The following is a 25,124-nucleotide window of genomic DNA, read 5'->3' as shown; positions in this document are numbered from 1 at the left end:
AACATTATCATTTCTGTCGAACATTGGAAGAAATAGGTCTGAATGTCCTCTAGTAAAGGTAACCATTTGGGTAATTACAAATGCCAGTACTGTTGTATTGTGTTTTTTTTTGGTATGTAGCAGAACTTTTTACTCCCTATAGTTACTAAAATGTCAATGCATAAGAAGTAATGATAACTATATGGTTTTAAACATACAGTGTACAAATATATACTTTGTATCAAGTACAGAAAAAGGTGGGAGGACAGAATGGTATAAGAACAGTGTATGTGTATGATAGTACAGTCAAGTTGTATCATATCAAATATGATTGTTACGCGTTTAGGGTGTTAGCAGTGAGGTAGTGAGACATTTTCAGATTTACATTCATTTTAAAGGTTCATTTGATGGAATCTTTTCTTGTATTGATTATGGGTTATAATAAAAAGAGAAGTAGAAGGAGGACTAAAGTGTTTGTCCTGATTTAGTAAAATAATGGAATTGCTATTAATTGAAATGGCTAAAACTACTGGAGAAAGGTTTGGGGGTTGACATTTACAACATAATTAAATTTGAGGATCCTCTTAGACATTCAAGTGGAGTTGTGTCATTTCTATGATACATTAGTCCAGAGTTCAAGGGAAGGGATTTGAGGGATATTTTAGGCTATGAGCTAGTATGACATTTAGAGAGTGAGTTCAGATAGAACAGATCAGAAGACTAAGTCCTATACTCCAATGTTTATAGATTAGTGAGATAAAGAGAAGTCGTAACAGGAGATTACGGAGTGGCCTTTGAGATAAGAGTAGAACCAAGAGAGAATGGTGTCCAGGAAGCCAAATAAAGAAGTGTCTCAAGAAGGAAAGAGTACACAACTGTGTCAAATACACTGAATGGTCAAGTGAGTTGAGGACTGAGAAGTGATCGTTAGATTTGGCAATATGGACAGTTTGTGCCAGTTTGGATGTATTATGTCCCCCAAACACCATGTTCTTTAATGCAGTCTTGTGGGGGCAGACCTATTAGTGTTGATTAGGTTGGAATCTTTGGATTAAGTTGTTTCCATGGAGATGTGACCCACCCAACTGTGGGTAATACCTTTGATTAGATTATTTCCATGTAAGTGTGGCCCTGCCTATTCAGCGTGGGTATTGATTAGAGCCTTATAAGAGCCAGACAGAAGGAGCTCAGTACTGCTGCCACTTAGAGACATTTTGGAGGCGGCCATTGAAAGCAGACTTTTGTTAGTACAGAGTTTGCCTGGGAGAAACTAAGAGAACACCCTCAGATGCTTAGAGAGAAACATCCTGGGAGAAAGCCATTTTGAAACCTGAACCCTGATGCAGATGCCAGCCACATGCCTTCCTAGCTAACAGAGGTTTTCCAGACGGTGTTTTCTGTGAAGTTACCTTATTGTTGATGCCTTTGTTTGGATACTTTTATGGCCTTAGGTCTGTAACTTAGTAACCAAATAAATCCCCTTTATAAAAGCCAATCCGTTTCTGGTATTTTGCATAATGGCAGCATTAGCAAACCGGAACAGTGAATATTCTGTGGAGTCCTAAAATCACTGGAGTCATAATATTAGAGATCCATGCTGAAAGGGCGGGGCCGCACCTCCATGGAAGTAATCTAATCAAAGGTATTACCCACAGTTGGGTGGGTCACATCTCCATGGAAACAACGTAATCCAAAGATTACAACCTAATCAACACTAATACGTCTGCCCCCATAAGATTACATTAAAGAACATGGCATTTTGGGGTAACTTAGAAGGAGTATGCTCATAAAATAGGAGATTGTGAAGGGAGGGGCGGGTGAAATGCCTGAGGGGAATGGTTACTGTAACTAAAGGTCATAAGACTATTATAGTACGTGACTGGGGTGGTGTCCTAGGGAGGACAAGGTCTTTAATAGAGAAAGGATTAAAGAAATGACAGACTGTGATTGGGAAAACTGATATATGTAGCTATTTAAGTTATTAGATACCTGTGGTTGATAAAAAAAAAAAAAAGTACTGTAAGTGAAGCTTATAATATTATCTGATTCAATTATTTGATATATTTACCTGCTCTAATTTCTGAATGGTATGCCTGATAATTGTGCTCAGACCCTTGGTTTCCAAGTTACCATGTTTCAGTATCAGTTTGCTTATATGTATCAGAATAGGCTTATTCAGGCCTTCTGTAATAGTGCCTTATGTTGTGGGGCTTTTTTTTGGGGGGGGGGTGTTCTTAAAAAAAATTTATCTAAAGAGAAGTAGTTTAGCCAAAAGATGTGGACCTAACACCTAGATTTTAAGTGACATGGAACTTAGCCTTTTCTATCTTTTGCTTTTTTTACATTGATAAATGAAGTTATATAAAAGAAACCTACCTAGGAGTTGTATTAAGTTTTTCTGTTTAACTGTATTTTTGTTTTTTTATTGTTGTTGACTCTTAACATGGAAATTAAAATTTTATGCTATTCAAAGATGTATTAGTTTCAGGAGGCTGCTTACTTTTTTTTTTTTTAATCCATTTTTTTGAGATATATTCACATACCATGCAGTCATACAAAACAAAGCAGATGTTCGATTGTTCACAATACCATTACATAGCTGTGCATTCATCACCAAAATCAATCCCCAACACCTTCATTACCACACACACAAAAATAACAAGAATAATAATTAAAGTGAAAAAGAACAATTAAAGTAAAAAAGAACACTGGGTGCCTTTTTTGTTTGTTTGTTTCCTTCCTCCATTTTTCTACTCATCCATCCATAAACTAGACAAAGGGGAGTGTGGTTCACATGCCTTTCCCAATTACATTGTCACCCCCCCATAAGCTCCATTTTTATACAATCATCTTCAAGATTCATGGGTTCCGGGTTGCAGTTTGAGAGTTCCGGGTATTTACTTCTAGCTACTCCAATTCACAAGAACCTAAAAAGGGTTGCCTTATATTGTGCATAAGAGTGCCCACCAGAGTGACCTCTCGGCTCCTTTTGGAATCTTTCTGCCACTGTAGCTTATTTCATTTCCTTTCACATCCCCCTTTTAGTCAAGAAAATGCTCTCCATCCCACGATGCCAGGTCGACATTCCTCCCTGGGAGTCATATTCCATATTGCCAGGGAGATTCACTCCCCTGGGTGTCTGATCCCATGTAGGGAGGAGGGCAGTGATTTCACCTGCCAAGTTGGCTTACCTAGAGAGAGAGGGCCACATCTGAGCAACAAAGAGGTATTCAGGAGGAGGCTCTTCGGCACGACCATAGGGAGGTCTAGCCTCTCCTTTGCAGCAACAGTCTAACCAAGGTCAAGTCCTGTGGTAGAGGGCTTAACGCATCAAACCACCGGTCCCCCGTATCTGCAAGCACATCAGCAACCATCGAGGTGGGGAAGCCCAATACCCCTGCATTCTCCATCAGCTCCTCAAGGGGGCTCTGCATATTTTTTTCATTCTTTCTTTCTCTTTTTTTTTAATTAACTTTTTTTAAAATCAACTATATAAGACTCCCGGGAATGAATGTGGACCTGGCATCGTGGTACTGAAAGTATCTTCTTGACTGAAAGGGGGATGCAAAATGAGACGAAATAGTTTCAGTGGCTGAGAGATTTCAAATGGAGTCGAGAGGTCACTCTGGTGGACACTCTTATGCACTGTATAGATAACACCTCTTAGGTTTTAATGTATAGAATAGCTAGAAGTAAATATCTGAAACTACCAAACTCCAGCCCAGTAGTCTGGACTTCTGAAGACAATTATATAATAATGTAGATTACAAGGGGTGACAGTGTGATTGTGAAGACCTTGTGGATCACACCCCCTTTATCTAGTGTATGGATGAGTAGAAAAATGGGGATAAAAACTAAAGGACAAATGTTGTGGGATGGGGGGATGATTTGGGTGTTCTTTTTTCACTTTTATTTTTTATTCTTGTTCTGGTTCTTTCTGATGGAAGGAAAATGTTCAGAGATAGATTGTGGTGATGAATGCATAAGTATGTGATCATACTGTGGACAGTTGATTGTATACCATGGATGATTGTATGGTGTGTGAATGTATTTCAGTAAAACTGAATTTAATTAAAAAAAATCAACTATATAAAAAATAATAAAAATTAAAAAACATACAGTAAAAAAACATTTCAAACAGACCATAACAAGGGAGTAAGAAAAAGACAACAATCCTAAAATAACTACTTTACTTCCAACATGTTCCTACTCTACCCCAAGAAAGTAACCTAATATAGCAACATTTCTCTGAACTTGTTCCTACTGTACCCATCAGAAATTAACAGACCATAGTCATTCCTGGGCATTCCCAGAATGTTAAATTTACCCCAAATAAGTAGCTTATCTGTTCTAAATGGATTATCGTTCCCCCTTCCTTAATTACCCTCTATCACTAGTTCCCCTACATTCTACATTAAAAACCATTTGGTTTACATTTTTCAATGTTCAGATTAGCGGTAGCATATATTTCTCTTTTTTGTTCCTGGCTTATTTCGCTCAGCATCATGTCTTGAATGTTCATCCATGTTGTCATATGTTTCACAATGTAGTTCCTTCTTATTGCCGCATAGTATTCCATCGTGTATATATACCACATTTTATTTATCCACTCATCTGTTGAAGGACATTTGGGGTATTTCCGTCTCTTGGCAATTGTGAATAATGCTGCTGTGAACATTGGCGTGCAGATATCTTTTGTGTCACTGCTTTCATATCTTCCGGTATATACCAAAAAGTGCAAACGCTGGATTGAAGGGTAACACTATATCTAGTTTTCTAAGGAAGTGCCAGACTGACTTCCAGAGTGGCTGAACCATTATACAGTCCCACCAACAATGAATAAGAGTTCCAATTTCTCCACATCCCCTCCAGCATTTGTAGTTTCCTGTTTGTTTAATGGCAGTCATTCTAATTGGTGTGAGATGGTATCTCATTGTGGTCTTAATTTGCATCTCTCTAATAGCTAGTGAAGCTGAGCATTTTTTCATGTGTTTCTTGGCCATTTGTATTTCCTCTTCAAAGAACTGTCTTTTCCTATCTTTTGCCCATTTTATAATTGGGCTGTTGGTACTATTGTCATTGAGTTGTAGGATTTCTTTATATATGCAAGATGTCAGTCTTTTGTCAGATACATAGTTTCCAAATATTTTTTCCCATTGAGTTGACTGCCTCTTTACCTTTTTGACAAATTCCTTTGAGGTACAGAAACTTCTAAGCTTGAGGAGTTCCCATTTATCTATTTTTTCTTTTGTTGCTTGTGCTTTGGGTGTCAAGTCTAGGAAGTGGCCGCCTAATACAAGGTCTTGAAGATGTTTCCCTACATTGTCTTCTAGGAGTTTTATGGTACTATCTTTTATATTGAGATCTTTCATCCACTTTGAGTTAATTTTTGTGTAGGGTGTGAGGTTGGGTCCTCTTTCATTCTTTTGGATATGGATATCCAACTCTCCCAGCCACATTTGTTGAAAAGACTGTTATGTCCCAGTTCAGTGACTTTGGGGGCCTTATCAAAGATCAGTTGGCCATAGATCTGGGGGTCTATCTCCGAATTCTCAGTTTGATTCCATTGATCAATATGTCTATCTTTGTGCCAGTACCATGCTGTTTTGACAACTGTGGCTTTATAATAAGCTTCAAAGTCAGGGAGTGTAAGTCCTCTGACTTCGTTTTTCTTTTATAGACTGTCTTTGGCAATTTGAGGCATCTTCCCTTTCCAAATAAATTTGATCACTAGCTTTTCCAAGTCTGCAAAGGAGGTTGCTGAAATTTTGATTGGGATTGCATTGAATCTATAGATGAGTTTGGGTAGAATTGAAATCTTAATGACATTTAGCCTTCCTATCCATGAACATGGAATATTTTTCCATCTTTGAAGGTCTACTTCTATTTCTTTTAGTAGAGATATATAGTTTTCTTTGTATAGGTCTTTTACATCTTTGGTTAAGTTTATTCCTAGGTAGTTGATTTTTTTAGTTGCTATTGAAAATGGTATCTTTTTCTTGAGTGTCTCTTCAGTTTGTTCATTTCTAGCATATAGAAACATTACTGACTTAATGTGCATTAATCTTGTATCCCACTACTTTGCTAAATTTGTTTATTAGCTCTAGTAGCTGTATTGTCGATTTCTCAGTGTTTTCCAGATATAAGATCATATCATCTGCAAACAATGACAGTTTTATTTCTTCCTTTCCAATTTGGATGCATTTTATTTCTTTGTCTTGCCGGATTGCCCTGGCTAGCACTTCCAGCACAATGTTGAATAACAGTGGTGATAGCAGGCATCCTTGTCTTGTTCCTGATCTTAGAGGGGAGGCTTTCAGTCTCTCACCATTGACTACTGTGCTGGCTGTGGGTTTTTCATATATGCTCTTTATCATGTTGAGGAAGTTTCCTTCAATTCCTACCTTTTGAAGTGTTTTTATCAAAAAGGGATGTTGGATTTTGTCAAATGCTTTTTCAGCATCTATTGAGATGATCATATGATTTTTCTTTTTTGATTTGTTAATGTGTTGTAATACATTGATTTTCTTATGTTGAAACATCCTTGCATGCCTGGAATGAACCCCACTTGGTCATGGTGTATGATTTTTTTAATGTGTCTTTGGATTCGATTTGCAAGTATTTTGTTGAGAATTTTTGCATCTGTATTCATTAGGGAGATTGGCCTGTAGTTTTCCTTTTTTGTAGCATCTTTGCCCGGTTTTGGTGTTAGATTGACGGTAACTCCATAAAATGAGTTAGGTAGTGTTCTAGTTTGCTAATGCTGCTGGGATGCAAAACACCAGAAATGGACTGGCTTTTATAAAGAGGGTTTATTTGTTTACACTGGCACAGGTAGTGTTCCATTTTCTTTGATGTTTTGAAAGAGTTTAAGTGAGGTTGGTGTCAGTTCTTTTTGGAAAGTTTGGTAGAATTCCCCTGTGAAGCTGTCTGGCCCTGGGCATTTATTTGTGAGAAGCTTTTTGATGACTGATTAGATCTCTTTGCTTGTGATTGGTTGGTTGAGCTCTTCTGTTTCTTCTGTGGTCAGTATTGGTTGTTCGTAATGTTTCCAGGAAATGTCCATTTCCTCTACATTATCCAGTTTGTTGGCATACAGTTGTTCATAGTATCCTCTTACAATTTTTTTAATTTCTTTGGGATCTGCAGTAATGACACCTTTCTCATTCATTATTTTGTTTATATGGGTCTTCTCTCTTTTTGGTTTTGTCAGTCTAGCTAGGGGCTTGTCAGTCATGTTGATCTTCTCAAAGAACCAACTTTTGGTGTTATTAATCCTCTCTATTGTTTTTTTGTTCTCTATGTCATTTATTTCTGCTTTAATCCTTGTTATTTCTTTTCTTCTACTTGGTTTAGGATTGTTTTGCTGTTCATTTTCTAGCTTCTTCAGTTGATCCATTAGTTCTTTGATTTTGGCTCTTTCTTCTTTTTTAATATTTGTGTTTCGTGCTATAAATTTCCCCGTCAATACTGCTTTTGCTGCATCCCATAGGTTTTGGTATGTTGTGTTCTCATTTTTGCTCAATTCTATATATTTAGCAATTTCTCTTGCTGTTTCTTCTTTAACCCATTGATTGTTTAGGAGCCTGTTGTTTAACCTCCAGATATTTGTGACTTTTCTAAGTCTCTGATGGTTATTGACTTCTAATTGTATTCCATTGTGGTTAGAGAATGTGCTTTGAATAATTTCAATTTTTTAAAATTTATTGAGGTTTTATGTCCCAGCATATGAGCTATTCTGGAGAAAGTTCCATGAGCAGTGGAGAAGAATGTGTTTCCTGGTGATTTGGGATGTAATGTTCTATATATGTCTGTTAAATCCAATTCATTTTTCAGATTGTTTAGGTTTTCAGTTTCCTTATTGGTCTTCTGTCTGGTTGATCTATCTATAGGAGAGAGTGATGTGTTGAAGTCTCCCACAATTTTCGTGGAAACATCAATTGCTTCCTTTACTTTTGCCACTGTTTCTCTGATGTATTTTGTGGCACCTTGATTTGGTACATAAACATTTATGATTGTTACTTCTTCTTGTTGGGTTGCCCCTTTTATTAGTATGTAGTGGCCTTCTTTGTCTCTCAGAACATCCTTGCATTTAAAGTCTATTTTATCTGAGATTAATATTGCTACTCCTGCTTTCTTTTGGCTGTATCTTGCATAAAATATTTTTTCCATCCTATCACTTTCAATTTCTTTATGTCCCTGTGTCTAAGATGAGTCTCTTGTATGCAACATATTGATGGTTCATTTTTTTTTTTTCAATCCATTCTGCGAATCTATATCTTTTAATTGGGGAGTTTACTCCATTTACATTCAACGTTATTACTGTGAAGGCATTTCTTGAATCAGCCATCTTATCGTTTGGTTTATGTTTGTTGTATGTATTTTTTCCCTCTCTCTATTAATGTCCTTTAACGTCCCCATCCTGAATCTTTTTAGTACTGAACCTTTCTCCATATCTCTCTCTTTGTTTGTTTCTCTGTCTGTAGGGCTCTCTTTAGTATCTCAGGTGGGGCAAGTCTCTTGTTAGCAAATTCTCTCAGCATTTGTTTGTATGTGAAAAATTAAGCTCTCCCTCAAATTTGAAGGAGAGCTTTGCTGGATAAAGAATTCTTGGTTGACAATTTTTCTCACTCAGAATTTTAAATATGTCATGTCACTGTCTTCTCGCCTCCATGGTGGCCGCTGAGTAGTCACTACTTAGTCTTATGTTGTTTCCTTTGTATGTGGAAAGTTGCTTTTGTCTTGCTGTTTTCAGAACTTGCTACTTCTCTTCCATATTTGACAGTGTGATCAGAATATGTCTCGGAGTGGGTTTATTTGGATTTACTCTATTTGGAGTTCGCTGGGCATTTATAATTTGTGTATTTATGGTGTTTAGAAGATTTGGGAAGTTTTCCCCAACAATTTCTTTGAATACTCTTCCTAGGCCTTTACCCTTCTATTCCCCTTGTGGTACACCAATGAGTCTTGTATTTGGATATTTTATATTATCTCTCGTATCTCTGAGGTCCATTTTGATTTTTTTGATTTTTTCCCCATTCTTTCTTTTGTTATTTCACTTTCCAGGTCACTGATTCATTATTCAGCTTCCTCTAGTCTTGTACTATGAGTATCCAGAGTCTTTTTAACTTGGTCAACAGTTTCTTTAATTTCCGTAAGATCGTCTGTTTTTTTTTATTAACTCTCACAATTTCTTCTTTATGCTCTTCTAGGGTCTTCTTGATGTCTTTTATATCCTGTGCCATGCTCTTCTTCATGTCCTTTATATCCTGTGCCATGGTCTCATTGTTCATCTTTAGTTCGTTAATTGCTCCAAGTACTGTGTCTCCTTTGATCTTTTGATTTGGGTGCTTGGGCTTGGGTTATCCATATCATCTGGCTTTTTCATATGCTTTAAAATTTTCTGTTGTTTTTAGCCTCTTGGTATTTGCTGAACTTGATAGGGTTCTTTTTGGATTTGTAGACTGATTAAAACCCTTATCTCTAATTTGTCAGATCTACAGCTTCGTGGAGTACACTTTCTCTAATTGACCAGCAGGTGGCATCCACAAACCACCTATTCCCCTCAATCCAGTTCTCCCCTGCTTTTTCTTTGTGGTGAATGCAGGTGTGAATCTTGTGGGGTCCAGTTGGTTCACCAAGCTTGCATGTGTAGTTGGTGTTGCCCGCCCTGTATAGGAGGTGTGTGTGTGGGCGATCAGGGAGAGGGGGGCGGCTCTAACAATCAAATCTCCCTGGTGATCCTGGAGATTTAAAGCTGCTGCAGTAGTCTAATCCTTTAGTTCAGTCTTGCCACAGTTTGTCTCTGCTGCTGACCCTCAAGTCCTTGGTGTTGGTGTATTGCCCCTGAGACTTGCGAGTGGGTCCCTCTTCAAGCTGTGCACCCCAGGTCCTCTGTTGAGGGATGACTGTGCCCTGTCACAGGTGAGTGCTGTCCCTCCAGGGTGGTTCTGGGCTGCAGGACTGTGTAGGGACATTCCCAGTCTGCTGAAGGGATGGCTGAATGGGGCATGTTAATTCAGACTGCTCCACCTTCCCAACTCTGGGACAACCAACTGAGGGTTTAGGGAAGGCTGATGTCCACGCCCAATTTTATGATGTGTGCATGAGTTGTTGGAAACACTTCCCGTCACACTGGGTTTTCTGGGGCAGCTCTGGGCTGTGGGACTGGCGACTGGCATGAGTGTTCTCTGCCCACCAGGAAGATGGCTGTGAGGGGACACCCCCCTTTTCTTGGGATGTTGTGATGTTTAGTGAATTTTCTCAGCCACTGGACTTACTGCCTTGTGTCTTGAGCTCTCTTTGTTCTGCTCTTGTCTTGACTTGCCCAAGCTGCAAGTCTTTGAGGCTTTCTGTATTAGGCTTCTTAGAGTAATTGTTTTAGAAAAAGAGAAAAAGATAATAAAAAAAAAAAAAAGGAAAAAGGAAAGGGCCCTCCTTGCAGATATAATGGGCTATTGAAATGCTAAGAGACAAGGAGATTAGGGCCAGATCCAGGGAGCAGAGAAACCAGTTTTTCAGACAAAGAAACTGGCCTCTGGATTTGCATATAAGCCTGACTCTGCCTGAGCTCTGCCCTTCCCCATTCTGTGTTCACCAGAACTCCAGAGAGTCTCCGCTGTTATTTTTGAGTTTTCCTTGCTGTCTTTGCTATCCCTATCTCCTCTTCTCCGGGCTGGCTGCTCCCAGATTCTCCGGGGTCTGGTCTCAGTCTATCTATGCTTGGAGTTTGGATCAGTGGAATGAGTTTCTGATAAGGGCTGCAACTGCAGTTCTCCCTCCTCATTCCCAACACTGATGGCCCCTTCTCTCACAGGACTGAGCCTTGTAGGGAGGGGCGCAGGTCCCCTGGCCGCGAAAAATTACAGATTTTGCTGATTTCAGCTGTTCCACATGTTCATGAGTGTTGTATGAAGTATGCCTGAAGTCAAATTGTTCTGCGGTGTCCGGTCCACGCAGTTCCTGGCTTTCTACTTACTGCCCTTGAGGAGTAACTAAAACATACACCTTACCACTCTGCCATTTTGCCCTGCCCTCTTGGCTGCTTACTTTTAACTGCTTTTTCTGGTAGTGAAAATATTTTTTTTCTTGTCTGCTATTATGATAATTTATAAAAGGAGACTTTCCCTTTGCTTCCTTTTTTAGAAGAGATCCATGACTCAAAACTTGAAAAGTCAGATTTGACAGGTGGAATTTTGCTGCTACCAGTTATGTGGCGTGATTCCCAATGGGCGGGTGGATTTTAGAGACTATTTATTTCACTTAGTTGGCCAGGTGTTTTTGTGCATAGTTTTAGGCCCAGGGACTTTGGAGCCTGGACTACCTGGGTTCAATCCTGTATAAGCTTGGGCTGGTTACTTAACCTTTTGTTACCTTGGTTTTCATATTTGTAAAATAGGGGTGATAGTAATATCTCCTATAGAGAGTTCCTTTAAAGATTGAATTAAAGGAGTTCATTCCTTTAAAGATATGAGTTACTTTATGACTGTGTGTATATACATATATATTGTTTAAAACAGTGCTTAGGACATTGTAAACAGTAAGTATTAACTTTATGTGAAAGTGGTAAAAGCACCAATTATAATTAGAACCTTATTTTCTTTCTTAGTTGTTCATAAAGGGATATCTTATACTTGAGAACATCTTAGATTCAGTGAATTCACTGAGACTACCATGTTTCACTGAATCTAATATGCCGTCAATTGTAAGAGACACCTTTGTATACCACTAAAAAGGAACAACAACAACAAAAAAGCTGCCAATAATTGAAGGATGCCACTGATTTTAAGACTTACCCCAGTTTCAGATATGTTAAGGATAACATGTAAAATGCACGTGCATCAACTTATGCAATTTATACTGTTATCCCTCTTTCCAGACTAAATGAAGGATAGAGAAGGAATATCTCTAAATATGTTGACCATGTCCTCACATGTCATGCAGAAAGTCTGAACCCCGTATTCTTCCATTGAGAAAAACAAGGTTATCAAACTTGTCTTGTCTTTTGGATTGCTCTGATGTTAAATGCTCTGAAACTACTATGCTGATCATGTTTCTGGTACTTAACAGAATGCTACTGAACAATGTAGAAATTGCCCAAGATATTTTTAAATACTTTTAGATTTGTTTCTTATTTTGTCTCCTTTAGGTTATTTGTTATTTGTGCCCCTTAATATCTCTATTGGGATTAGAGCAGCTTGGCTCCTGAATGTTGTTCTTCATTGTTTTTCCATGTGGGTTCATTCTTTTTCTCATAGAAACGTCCAACCCTCATTCAGCCTAGAATCTCTTGTCTGACAGGCAGAGATTAATTTAGACAGCTGTGTATAAGGACAGCTATGTATTCCTTTACAGTCTGGAAATTTTTTTTCCCCAAAGACTTATTGAGACAAAGACTTGGAAAGAAAGCAAAGAAATAGAAATCTACTTCTTTCTTTTTGTACTCTAATTGACTTTTGAATGAATGTTTATAATGATGCCTCAGGCATTCTGATTCTTCACTCTAGGAGGATTCCTGGATAGTTGTTTTTAATTTTCCATTGAATTTAACCGAGCATTTTAATCTCATGCAGATTTAATTAAAATATGCTAATTCTGACAGATTGGGGACTGGTGAAGAAGAGGGATGAGGCAAATGAAAAATCGCATTTGCTAAATATTGAACGAAATGCAGTTGACTGATTTCAGGATGTACCTTAGTAAATAAATGTAGCCTATTAGTGGAAATGGACTGCCTTAATGAATTTTTTAAGATAATTTGCAGTTAGCATACATGTTTTATACAAATGGGTGTTCTGAAGTGCAATTATTCTTGAAAACTGTTTGATTTCCAAGTATACCTTCAGTAGTGTTATTTAGATAATCCTTCTTTTGTAGGTATTACAAAGGGAAATGTCAACTAATTGCAAATTTCAGATTGTGCAGGTTCCAAGTGAGGCATCTTAAAATTTGACTGAACTTAAATTTTCTTGTTTTAATTTTAGGGTGAAAAGGTAAACTATGAAAAGTTTAGAAATTGGCTTCTTCTAAACAAGGATGCTTTTACCTTCTCTCGATGGCTGCTATCTGGAGGTGTGTATGTTACCCTCACTGATGACAGTGATACTCCCACTTTCTACCAAACTCTGGCTGGAGTCACACATTGTAAGTAATAAAATTTCATTGTTTTCTGTTCACCTTTAATACAATTGCCTGATTATGTGAGAATATACTCATAAAGGAGAAATTTATTGTCAGTGTTTTATTTCTTCCAAAGTGTATTCCAAAGACTTGGAATAACCAATCTGTATTAGTTTCCTAGGGCTGCCATTTAGCAAATTACCACATACTTGGTGGCTTAAAACACAATTCTGGAGGCTAGAAATCTGAAATCAAGGTGTCAGCAGGGCTATGCCCTCTCTGAAGACTGTAAGGAAGAATCCTTCCTTGTGTCTTCTAGCTTCTGGTGGCCCTTAGCATTCCTTTGCTTGTAGCTGCATAACTGCAATCTCTGCCTCCATCTTCACATGGCCTCCTCCTCTGTGTGTCTCTGTATCGTTTCTTATAGGATGCCAGTCATTGCATTTAGGACCTAACCTAAATCTGGGATGATTTCATCTTAAGATCTTTGACATATACATCTGCAAAGACCATATTTCCAAAAAAGGTTGAAATTCTGAGGTTCTGAATAGACATGAATTTTGGGTGGGCACCACTCAACCTACTATATAACCAAATGCCCCAGGTGTTAACATCTACTGTGCTTCATATGGTTTCAGAAAACTACCTTTCACTCTGCTTTTGCTTACTCTACTTCCTAATACTGAAATGCCCTTCCTTTGGACACTTAAATCACATACCACTTTTTTTTTCATGACAGCTTTTCTTGCCGCTTTATCAGTAATCACCTCTCCTTCCTCTGAACTCTCATGGCACCTTATTTGTATCCTTCTTGAATGAATTTATCACTTTCATCCTGATATTATAATTATCTATGGTATTCTGCTTATTTGTACACCTGTTGTCTCTCCTAAATCATTAGATCCTTTTGGGATCTGTATTATTCTTTTTCCTTCTCCCATTGTGCCAGTCTTTAAATAAATATTCGTCAGCTGAATAGAGGAGCTTGGGTGTCAAGTGCTTATTTATATCTATTGCTCTATATGACTTATGGCCTGTGTACACACCAGTTACTTTCCCCTACTTTTATTCCATTGTTACCAGAAGTTCTGATTGATAATTCTGGTATGATCAATTGAAATCTGTTCAGGTTTGCTAATGCTGCCGATATGCAAAATACCAGAAATGGATTGGCTTTTATAAAGGGGATTTATTAGGTTACAAATTTACAGTTCTAAGGCCATAAAAGCATCCAAACTAAGGCATTGACAGGAGGATACCATCACTGAAGGATGGCCGATGGCATCCGGAACACCTCTGTCGGCTGGGAAGGCACGTGGCCAGCATCTGCTGGTCCTTTGCTTTCCTGTGCTGTGTTTCAAAATGGCCTTCTCCAAAATGTCTCTGGGCATTTGTCTTAACTCCTTTGTCTCAGTAACTCTGAGTCCTTCCTTCTTTCTCCCAGGACGTTTCTCTCTAAGCATCTGAGGGTCTTTTTTTAGCTTCAAAGTTGAGGCAAACTTTGGACTACCATCTCCACATGTCTCCAAGTGTCAGCTTTCAACAGCCGTCTCCAAAATGTCTCTCTCAGCTTCTCTTGGGGGCGTTTTGTCCCCTCTGCTGTCTGTGTGAGCTCCCTTTAAAGGACTCCAGTGATCTAATTAAAACCCATCCTTAGTGGGCAGTCCGCACCTCCATGGAAATAATTCAGTCAGAGGTTCTACCCTAATCAATAGACTAAATAGTCTGCTCCCACAAGATTGCATTAAAGAATATGGCTTTTGAAGGGGATTTAATAGATTCCAACCAGCACATCAGTCAAATTATTTTCAAAATGTTAAAAATGTTATCCCATCAAATGGCTCCATTTTTATCTTGAAAAAAATGATCTTCTATGCAGTTTTTTTAATCAGTTGGGAAGTTTTTCAGATTTTTAATGGTATCTAGAAATTAAAATGCCTTTGCTTTTTTTTTTTAATTCAGTTTTATTGAGATATATTCACATACCATACAGTCATCCATGGTGTACAATTAACTGTTTACAGTACCATCATATGGTTGTGCATTCATCACCCCAATCTATTTTTGAACATTTTCCTTACAACAGAAAGAATAAAAAATAAAAGTAAAAAGAACACCCAAATCATCCCCCCATCCCACCCTATTTCATTTCATTTTTGTCTCCAGTTTTCTATTCATCCCATCCATACACTGGAAAAAGGGAGTGTGATCCACAAGGCTTTCGCAGTCACACTGTCACCACTTCTAAGCCTCATAGTTATACAATAGTCTTCAAGAATCAAGGGTTGCAGTTCAACAGTTTCAGGTATTTACTTTTAGCTATTCCAATACATTAAAACCTAAAAAGGGATATCTGTGTAGTGCGTAAGAATGCCCACCAGAGTGACCTCTCGATTCCATTTGAAATCTCAGCCACTGAAACTTTACCTTGTTTCATTTTGCATTCCCCTTTTGGTCAAGAAGATGTTCTCAATCCCACGATGCTGGGTCCAGGTTCATCCCTGGGAGTTATATCCTGCGTTGCCAGGGAGATAGATTTACACCCCTGTGAGTCAGATCCCATGTAGAGGGGAGGGCAGTAAGTTCACCCACCAAGTTGGCTTAGCTAGAGAGAGAGGGCCACGTCTGAGCAACAAAGAAGTACTCAGGGGGAGACTCTTAGGCACAATTATAAGCAGGTTTAGCCCCTCCTTTGTAGCACCGAACTTCATTAGAATGCCTTTGCTTTTTTAAAAAGTATTTATCTCAAATTATTTAAAAAATATGTTGATGTAGAGGCATTATTTCACCCTATAATAATGACCATCTAATCTCTAAACTAAGTATTCTCGTAGGTTCATTGTACCTGCTAACTAACTTCATGAAACATTTTAGCTCTATTAACCATTCAGTTTTCTTAAAACCCTTCTCTTCTGGTTTTTGAAACATTGTAGTTTCCTGGGTTTCTTTTTTCTTTCGTATTGTGTTTAATGATCCTCGTCTTCTGTTTCCTCTTCAAATGTAAGTTATTTCTCAAGTATTGGCCATTAGCTCTATTTTATTATTGAATGAAGTGTACTCTTTGCTTTAACATCCATTTCCATTGTTTTACCTATCCTTTGTATCTGTTCAGATGAACTTTCCTGGTGTTAGGTTATCTCTCAATCTTTATATTCATTTTAATAAATGCATCCTGATATATATTCTAACCTCTTAATCTCATCATATCTAAAACCAAATTCATTCTTCCCCACCTCAACCCCTCGTAAAAGTTAACAAAAGCAAACAATGTATACTTCCTCCTATGTTTTTCTTTTTTGGTTAGTACTTATAATTCTAGTTATCCAATTTGAGCTTACCTTTGACTTTTCCCTTATCTATTTTTACATCCAGATCTTGTCAATCTTAACTCAGTCATGTTCGTTGCAGCTTTCTGTCTTTCCTGTTGCCATCATTGCAGTTATTTCCTTATTTGTCTGCTGCATCTTGATGATAAGGTAGAATGAAAAACAATGTGTTTTTAGTTTACGTTAAGAAAAAACACTCGTAATTACTTCACTTCCCTGCCCAGAAACCTTTGAGGGTTCTCCATTGTCTACAGAACCAAATTTAAACTCCTGAGCATGGAGTTTCTTAATACTTTAGGCTTGACTTAATTTTCCATACCAACTGCTTCTAACATATGTTCTCTGTTTCAACTACAGAGCACTAGTGAGTATTTCATGACTGTAACTTGAACTTCTTAGCTCTTCCATATACCATTGCTCCTAATCTTCCATAATTTAAGAATGCTTCCCATCTTTCATTTCTTGACAATTGGATACTCCTTTGTCATTCAAAGCCTAACTCAGATGCTGCCTCTTCTGTCATGCCTTTTCCATTTCTTTTTATTTTGAATTAATTGTCACATTCCTGTAATACTTTACATTTCATTTACAGCAATTAACATGCCTTTGCCTTTCTTTACAGTTAGTTGGAATTGGCTTTGTTTCCCCTCAAAGGTTATAAGTCCTTTGGGGGTAAAGCTCATGTCTATTCATTTTTTGTTTTTCTTAACACCATCTGCACACTCTACATATTAGATAGTGATATAAACTTTCAATTTCCTCAGAAATGAGCAGCAGATATATGTTATGTTAGAAATGTAGGAGAAAGGACCAAGATAAATCATGCTGAGTAACATTTAACTACTTCATAGTATGTGAATATTCATATAAAAACATCACATTTTTAGGGGGAGAATTAATATAAGGAGCTTCTGATAGTTGTGAGATTAGTTGTTCTAAGATCTTTATTCAAAAACTTTTGGTTAAGTAAATGATGTGAGATACAGAAAATCAATTATTTTAAGTTGAAGCACCTAGAGAATCAGCACACAGAGAATTCAATGGAATTATCTATGAAATAATTATCTCTTTATTTTATCTACCCCATATAATGCAGTGTTAATTTCCTTAATGACCATAGAAATGTCAACAGTGTGTGATAAAAGCCTGAAGAAATACTATGCTTTGTATCTTCTTAATTATTTAAAACATTTTTGTTTGCTGGCATCTTAATTGAACTTTGTCATATCCTTTTTTCTTATAAGAGGAATACCTGTCCTGCCCCCCACCCCTACCCACAAATCAACTATAAAACCATTATAGTATAGTGGTAGTTGTCACCTTTTACTGAGCATTAGAATTATTTGGAGAGGGTGTTAAAAGTTCAGGATACCAGCTCTATTTGAAAAGTTTTTTATTCTGTGGGCTGTAGGACCCTGTAATTCTGATGTAAATAGACCATGAACTGCATTTTGAGAAACACTGGTATAATGTTTAGGAGTTCTTCAGACTCTGAGTCAGGCAGATTGGCCCTGGACAATTTATTTTAACCTCTTTGAACATATTTTTCCTCCTCTATAAAACAGGATGATGAGAGAACTTACCTCATAGGGTTGTTGTAAGAAATGAATGAGATAATACATTTTCAAGAGAACTCAGCCCTGTGCCTGGTATAGAGTTTGTGTCTTACAATTAATATGCATCCTCTTGTGGTAGTTAATGCTTGTGAATGTCAGTGGGCTCCATATCTCCAGAAAGTAATTGTTGTTGGATCAAGCAATTTTCTAATTGAGGACTGTAGATTAGTATAAAAATTAACTCTCCCGGATGTTTGGTAATAAAATATTTTTGCTTTTATTTTATAATTTATAGAAATAAATCAACCAACAATAAACTAATATTGAAGACAACTGAACTGCTACTGGCTTCAGATAAGCAGCTATTTTCTTAGTGTGCCTTGCTATGAAAGCACTAACACAGAGTCAGAATCTCTGCTAAATTTCTTGTAGAAATTCTGGCATAGGCAGGTTTACATTCTGATTCCCATGATTTATCATATTATCTTTAAGTTCTCACTCAGCTTCTGACTGAACAATTCACTACTGATTTGCTTTGCAGGCTCCTGTACTTGGAATATTTGGTACATTAAATTTTTCAAATAATGTGTCTGGAACATAGAAACTTGCTGCGATAAAAATAGGAATGTTATTAACAGATTTAGAAATAGAAAATATTTATTTTAAAGCCCAGTGACTCCATTTATATTTGTGTAATGAGCCAAGGTGTCTTGGAAACAAAAGAGAGTTACAATTTTTCACTTGTAAATAACATTTATATTAGGGCGCAGATTCTTTTAATTACTTTTTCACACAAAACTATAAAATTTGAAGTCACAGTAAGTTGAACACCCTGCCATATTTAATCAAATTTTGTTCCATTTTATGTAAATCACAAATGAAGGGGATGAGCTATTTGTATTCAATATAGAGTTATAATAGTTAACTGATATGATTTACACAAGAATTCAGATTTTATGATGATAAGTTCAGTTTTTAGAACTGCAAATTCCATGCTATTGTTAATCTTACCTTTTATTTAAATTTAAGAAACTGAATTAAATTTAGTCCAAAAGTTCAAGTTTTAGTAGATCTTAACCAAATTTTTATAAGGGCTGTTATTTTTCTATCATAACTTACGATTTGAGTACCTATTGGATTTCTTTAAGAACTTTTTTATTTGTCAAGCATAGAAAGGGTTTTGAATGACAAGTTAGAGAGGGATCCAAGATGGCAGATTAGGAGATACAGAGCAAAATTCTCCTCCATGAAAAACACTAGATAAAAGACAGGAAGTGCTCCAGAATAGCAGTTCCACAGTTTCACTGGCTGGGCAGGAACTTCTAAATCCACAGTGACTATACACTTGGAGAAACTGAGAGACTGTGTTCAGAAGCAGGTTAGAGTAAGACCCAGAATGCAGCCAGGGAGGTGGCAGTGGGAGCCACAGTCAGACGCAGTGGGGAATGCCTTCCACACCCTGGGCCCCTGCCTCAGTATCTGGCATGGGTAATAATCCTTTGCACACCTGCAGCTAAGAGTCCCCGACCCAGGGATGAGCCACTGAAGAAGGCAGAGGATGGCAGAAGTGGGTAGTTTTCTCATCCCATACAGCCATCTTTGCAGCAGGCTGGGAGACACTGCTTTGCAGTGCTGCGACCAAGAGCTTCCTCAAGGGAACGTGGGATTCGGCTGGCTTGTGACAGCACAACTCCTCCTCTGCAGAAGCCCATGGGGTGCACAGCCTAGAGGTAGGGGTGCTGCAAGGAAGTGCCCAGAGCCCTACGCCAATCCTAGGGACTTGTGGGCCCACGGCAGAGAGGGACTGTGGGGAATCTGAGTTGAAGGGCTAGACTCATGCTGCCGCCCCAGGGTATTAACAGACGCAGCCCCGGGAAAGGCTGGGAGTACTGGGTCTTAAAGCCGTCTTCCCTGCCAAACTGCACAGTGCATGCCCCCCACCCACAGGGCTGGCAGTCCCCACTGGACACAGAAGAGTGGTGCACTGATTGGGCATCCACATGGTTTGGACCCCCATTCACTGCATAAACAAAGTTGGGGAGAACTGGATTGAGGGTAAGAGGTGGCTTGGGAGTGCCATCTGCTGGTAGGTCAAGGAAAGTGCACTGTACCAAGCTATAGCTCTGTCAAATTGTAGATAATCGTTTAAATAAGTCTGCATATCCTAAAAGAACCCTATCCAGATAAGCAAATGCCAAGAGGCCAAAAACAACAGAAAATTATAAAGCATGTGATGAAAACAGAAGATATGGATAACCCAAATGCCCAAATTTAAAAACCAGACACAGAACTTGGAGAAATTAATGAAAAAAGTAAGCACAAACACCAATATGATGGCTCAGGATATAAAAGACATCAAGAAGACCCTAGAAGAGCATAAAGAAGAATTTGCAAGAGTAAACAAACAAACAAACAAAAACACAGGATCTCATGGAAACAAAAGAAACTGTTGATCAAATTAGAAAGATTCTTGACTGTCATCTAAGATGGTGGCATAGAGAGGAGTGGAAACTAGTTAGTCCCCCTGGAGCAACTAATAAACAACCAGGAACAGCTAGTAAATAATCTGGAATAACTGCAAGGGGTCATTCATGACAGTCCTCTCATCATACACCAACCTGGATTGGGAGGAATGCCCAAGATTGCAGCATAAAATCTGTAAGTAAAAACTGCAGATCCAAGCCGGGAGGCCCCTCCACCCATGGCATGAGCTGCAAAGCCTCGTGGAGCTAGAGAGCAGCTCTCTCCGAGTGAGCGAATATAGCTCAGCTGAGCTCCAACTGGGATTTTAATTAACAAGCATGGACTGCTCGATACGAATCCCCAACAAGCGGACAGAGGCTTTGGGTGAAGACCAACCTTGGAGAGTTGGAGGGTGGCCGTGGACTGGCCCTGAAGGGGGCTTTCTGTCCCTGTTTCAGCTCAGTGGAGAAAGCTTCAGCCATTTTCAGTTTACCAGTGCTGTGACCCAGACAGGGTGAAGATAGCACAGGCAGAGAGAGACCATTCAAATGCTAATGACTTCTCCCTACGGGATCTATCTTCCCTAACAGGAAAGGGGTAGGGCCCAGCTACCCGCCTTCCATTCAGAACCAGACCCCAGAGCCTGGGGAAAAGCAGTCACAGGCCACACCTCCTTACACCAATCTGGTTTTTAAATTTGGGGTACGAGAAAAAAAGTCACAGGCCACACCTTCTTACACTAGTCTGGAGTTACAGGGTTACAGGTGCCACCTGCTGGGCAGAAAAGCACAGTGCCCCGAGGCCACTTTTTCTAAGACACACCCTCAGGGAAACCAGATACTGAATAGTTCTTCCTTCTGGGACGAGAGCCTGTTTTGGTCTAGGAAAACCTAATTGGGGTAACCAGGAAAACCATGCCTAGACAACAGAAAACTACAATCTACACTAAGAAAAACGAAGTTATGGCCCAGTCAGAGGAACAAACTTGCACTCCAACTGAGGTACAGGAATTTAAACAACTAATACTAAGTCAATTCAAAAAGTTCAGGGAAGATATGACAAAAGAGATAAACCATATAATGAGAACACTGGGCGTACATAAGGTAGAAATTGAAAGTTCGAAAAACCAACTGGCAGAATCTATGGAAATGAAAGGCACAACACAAGAGATGAAAGACACAATGGAAACATACAACCACAGATCTCAAGAGGCAGAAGAAACACTCAGGAACTGGAGAACAAGGCACCTGAAAGCCCACACACAAAAGAACAGATAGCGAAAACAATGGAAAAGATGAGCAATGTCTCTGGGAACTTAAAGACAAAAAGAAAAGCAGGATTGACATGTCATGGGTGTCCCAGAAGGAGAAGAGAAGGGAAAAGAGGCAGAAACAATAACAGAGGAAATAATCAATGACAATTTCCCTTCTGTTATGAAAGACATAAAACTACAGATCCAAGAAGTGAAGTGTACCCCAAACAAAATAGATCTGAATAGGCCTATGCCAAGACACTTAATAATCAGATTATCAAGCATCAAAGATAAAGAGAGAATTCTGAAAGCAGCAAGAGAAAAGTGATCCATCACATACAAAGGAAGCTTGATAAGACTATTTGGATTTTTCAATAGAAACCATGGAGGCAAGAAGGAAGTGGGGTGATATATTTAAGATACTGAAAGAGAAAAACCACCAACCAAGAATCCTATATCCAGCAAAACTGTCCTTCAAATATGAGGGAGAGCTTAAAATGTTCTCACACAAACAGACAATGACAGAGTTTGTGAACAAGATACCTCCTCTACAAGAAACACTGAAGGAAGCACTACAGACAGAAAGGAATAGTCAGGAGTGAGAGGTTTGGGAAACAATTTTGGGGGATAGTAGCACAGCAATGTAAATACACTGAACAAAGATGACTGTGAGTATGGTTGAAAGAGGAAGATTGGGACCATGTAGAACACGAGAACAAAAGACGAAGGATAAAGACTGGGACTGTGTAACTTGGGGAAACCTAGGGAGCTCAACAATTGTAATAAAAGGTACAAATATGTTTTTACATGAGATAGAACAAATGTCAGTATTGCAAGGTGTGAAAAATGGGGTGGGATTGGGGGGAAAATGCAATCAATGCAAACTAGAGACTATAATTAACAGAAACATTGTATTTTGCTTCCTTTAATATAACAAAGGCAAGATACCAAAGCTAAATGCGTATTGGGGGGGAGGGGGGATAGGGGAACGGTATGGAACTCCTGGCATTGGTGATATTGTCTGACTCTTTATTCTACTTTAGGTTAATGCTGTCTTTCCTTTTGTTGCTTTCTAGCTGTTGTGTTTTCTTTTTTTCTCTCTCTCTTTCTCCTCCCTTTTTCTTTTGTCTCTCTGCCTTCCTTGACTCTTCCTCCTTCTTTGGGGAAGAAATGGAGATGTCCTTATATAGGTAGTGGCAACGGTGCTGAATACGTAAATTCATGACTATATGGGGAACCAACGATTGTCTACTTAGGACGGAATGTATGATGTGTGAACAAAACCATCTTAAAAGAAGTGGGTTGATGAAGAAACATTGAGGGCACTATATTGAGTGAAGTAAGTCAGACACATAAGGGCAAATATTGTAGGATCTCACTGATATGAACTAATTATAATATGTAAACTGATAGACATGAAATATAAGTTACCAGGATATAGAATGAGGCTAAAGAATAGGGAGCAGTTGGTTATTATGAGCAGAATGTTCAATAAGTTGAACCTAAATGTTCAGAAATGGACAGAGGTGATGGTAGCATGTTGTTGTGAGAACAACAGTGCTGAATGGTGTGTGAATGTGGTAGAAAGGGGAAGCTCAGGGTCACGTATGTTACCAAAAGGAAAGTTGGAGGTTAAAAGATGAGAACATATGAAACGGTGAATCTTATCGTGGACAATGTCCGTGATTAACTATACAAATATTACAAATCTCTTTCATGAACTAGAACAAATGTATGATACTATAACTAGAAGTTAATAATAGAGGGGTATATAGGGAAAAAATATACCTGTTGCAATCTATATACTACAGTTAGTAGTATTTTAACTTTATTCTTTCATCAACAGTAACAAATGTACTATACCAATACTTATGAGTCAATAATGAAGACGGGGTGGTTAGGTATATGGGAAGATTTGAGTTTCCTTTTTTTTTTTTTTTTTTTTTTTTTTTTTGTCTTTATTTCTTTTCTGGAGTAATGAAAATGTTCTAAAAATTGTGATGGATGCACAGCTGTATGATGGTACCATGGGCAATTGATTGTCCACTTTGATCTTCGGATAATTGTATGGTATGTGAACAATCTCAAAAAAAAAAAAATTATGGAATGCAGCAAAGGCAGTATTGAGGGGGAAATTTATAGTTCTAAATGCATACATTAAAAAGGAGGAAAGAGCTAAAGTCAAAGAACTAGTGGAACAACTGAAGAAGCTAGAAAATGAACAGCAAACTAATCCTAAGCCAAGTAGAGGAAAATAAATAATAAAGATTAAAGCAGAAATAAATGACATCGCGAACAAGGAAAAAAAAAAATAGAATAAATAACACCAAAAGTTGGTTCTTTGAGAAGATCAACAAGATTGACAAGCCCCTAGCTAGACTGACAAAATCAAAAAGAGAGAAGAACCATATAAACAAAATGAGAAAGGTGACATTACTGCAGGCCCCAAAGAAATTAAAAAAAAATCATAAGAGGATACTATGAACAACTATATGCCAACAAACTAGATAATGGAGCGGAAATAGACAATTTCTTGGAAACACATGTACAACCTAAACTGTCATGAGAAGAAATAAAAGATCTCAACAAAGCAATCACAAGCAGAGAGATCCAATCAGTCACCAAAAATCTTCCCACAAATAAATGCCCAGGGCCAGATGGCTTCACAGGGGAATTCTACCATACTTTCCAAAAAAAACTGATACCAATCTTACTTAATCTCTTTCGAAACATTGAAGAAAATGAACACTACCTAACTCATTTTATAAAACTAACATCACTCTAATAACAAAGCCAGGTACAGATGCTACAAGAAAGGAAAACTACATTCCAGTCTTCCTCATGAATAAAGACACAAAAATTCTCAACAAAATACTTGCAGATCGAATCCAAAAAACATTAAAAAAAGTCATACACCATGACCAAGCAGGGTTCATTCCAGGCATGCAAGGAGGGTTCAACATGAGAAAATCAATGTAATACAACACATTAACAGATAAAAAGGGAAAATACAAATGATCATCTCGGTAAATGTTGAAAAGGCATTTGACAAAATCCAGCATCCTTTTTTGATAAAAACACTTCAAAAGGTAGGAATTGACGGAAACTTCCTCAGTATGATAAAGGGAATATACGAGAAACCCACAGCCAGCATAGTACTCAATGTCGGGTACTAAGATCAGGAACAAGACAAGGAAGCCTGCTGTCACCACTGTTATTCAACATTGTGCTAGAAGTGCTAGCCAGAGCAGAAATAAAAGGCATCCAAATTGGAAAGGAAGAAGTAAAACTGTCATTATTTGCAGATGATACAATTTTATATTTGGAAACCCTGAGAAATCGATGACACAGCTACTTGAGCTAATAAATTTAGCAAAGTAGCGGGATACAAGATTGAAGCACCTAAGTCAGTAATGGTCCTATACAATA

The 25,124-nt window shown here is 38.1% G+C and overlaps 1 protein-coding gene across 5 annotated transcripts in view; it reads left to right on the top strand.

Annotated features, from left to right (window-relative positions):
• Positions 1-25,124, top strand: part of USP32 (ubiquitin specific peptidase 32) — a 333,441-nt gene that overhangs the window by 166,016 nt on the left and 142,301 nt on the right. For all 5 annotated transcript variants that reach the window (XM_037809640.1, XM_037809643.1, XM_037809642.1 and 2 more), the window contains one exon: positions 12,963-13,122. In XM_037809640.1, the coding sequence (XP_037665568.1) occupies positions 12,963-13,122 (160 nt within the window). The remainder of the gene's footprint in view (positions 1-12,962; positions 13,123-25,124) is intronic.

This window comes from Choloepus didactylus, chromosome 18 (genome assembly GCF_015220235.1).
Source record: "Choloepus didactylus isolate mChoDid1 chromosome 18, mChoDid1.pri, whole genome shotgun sequence".
In the NCBI taxonomy this organism is placed as follows: Eukaryota; Metazoa; Chordata; class Mammalia; order Pilosa; family Megalonychidae; genus Choloepus; species Choloepus didactylus.
This window is presented reverse-complemented; position numbering and strand designations above follow the sequence as displayed.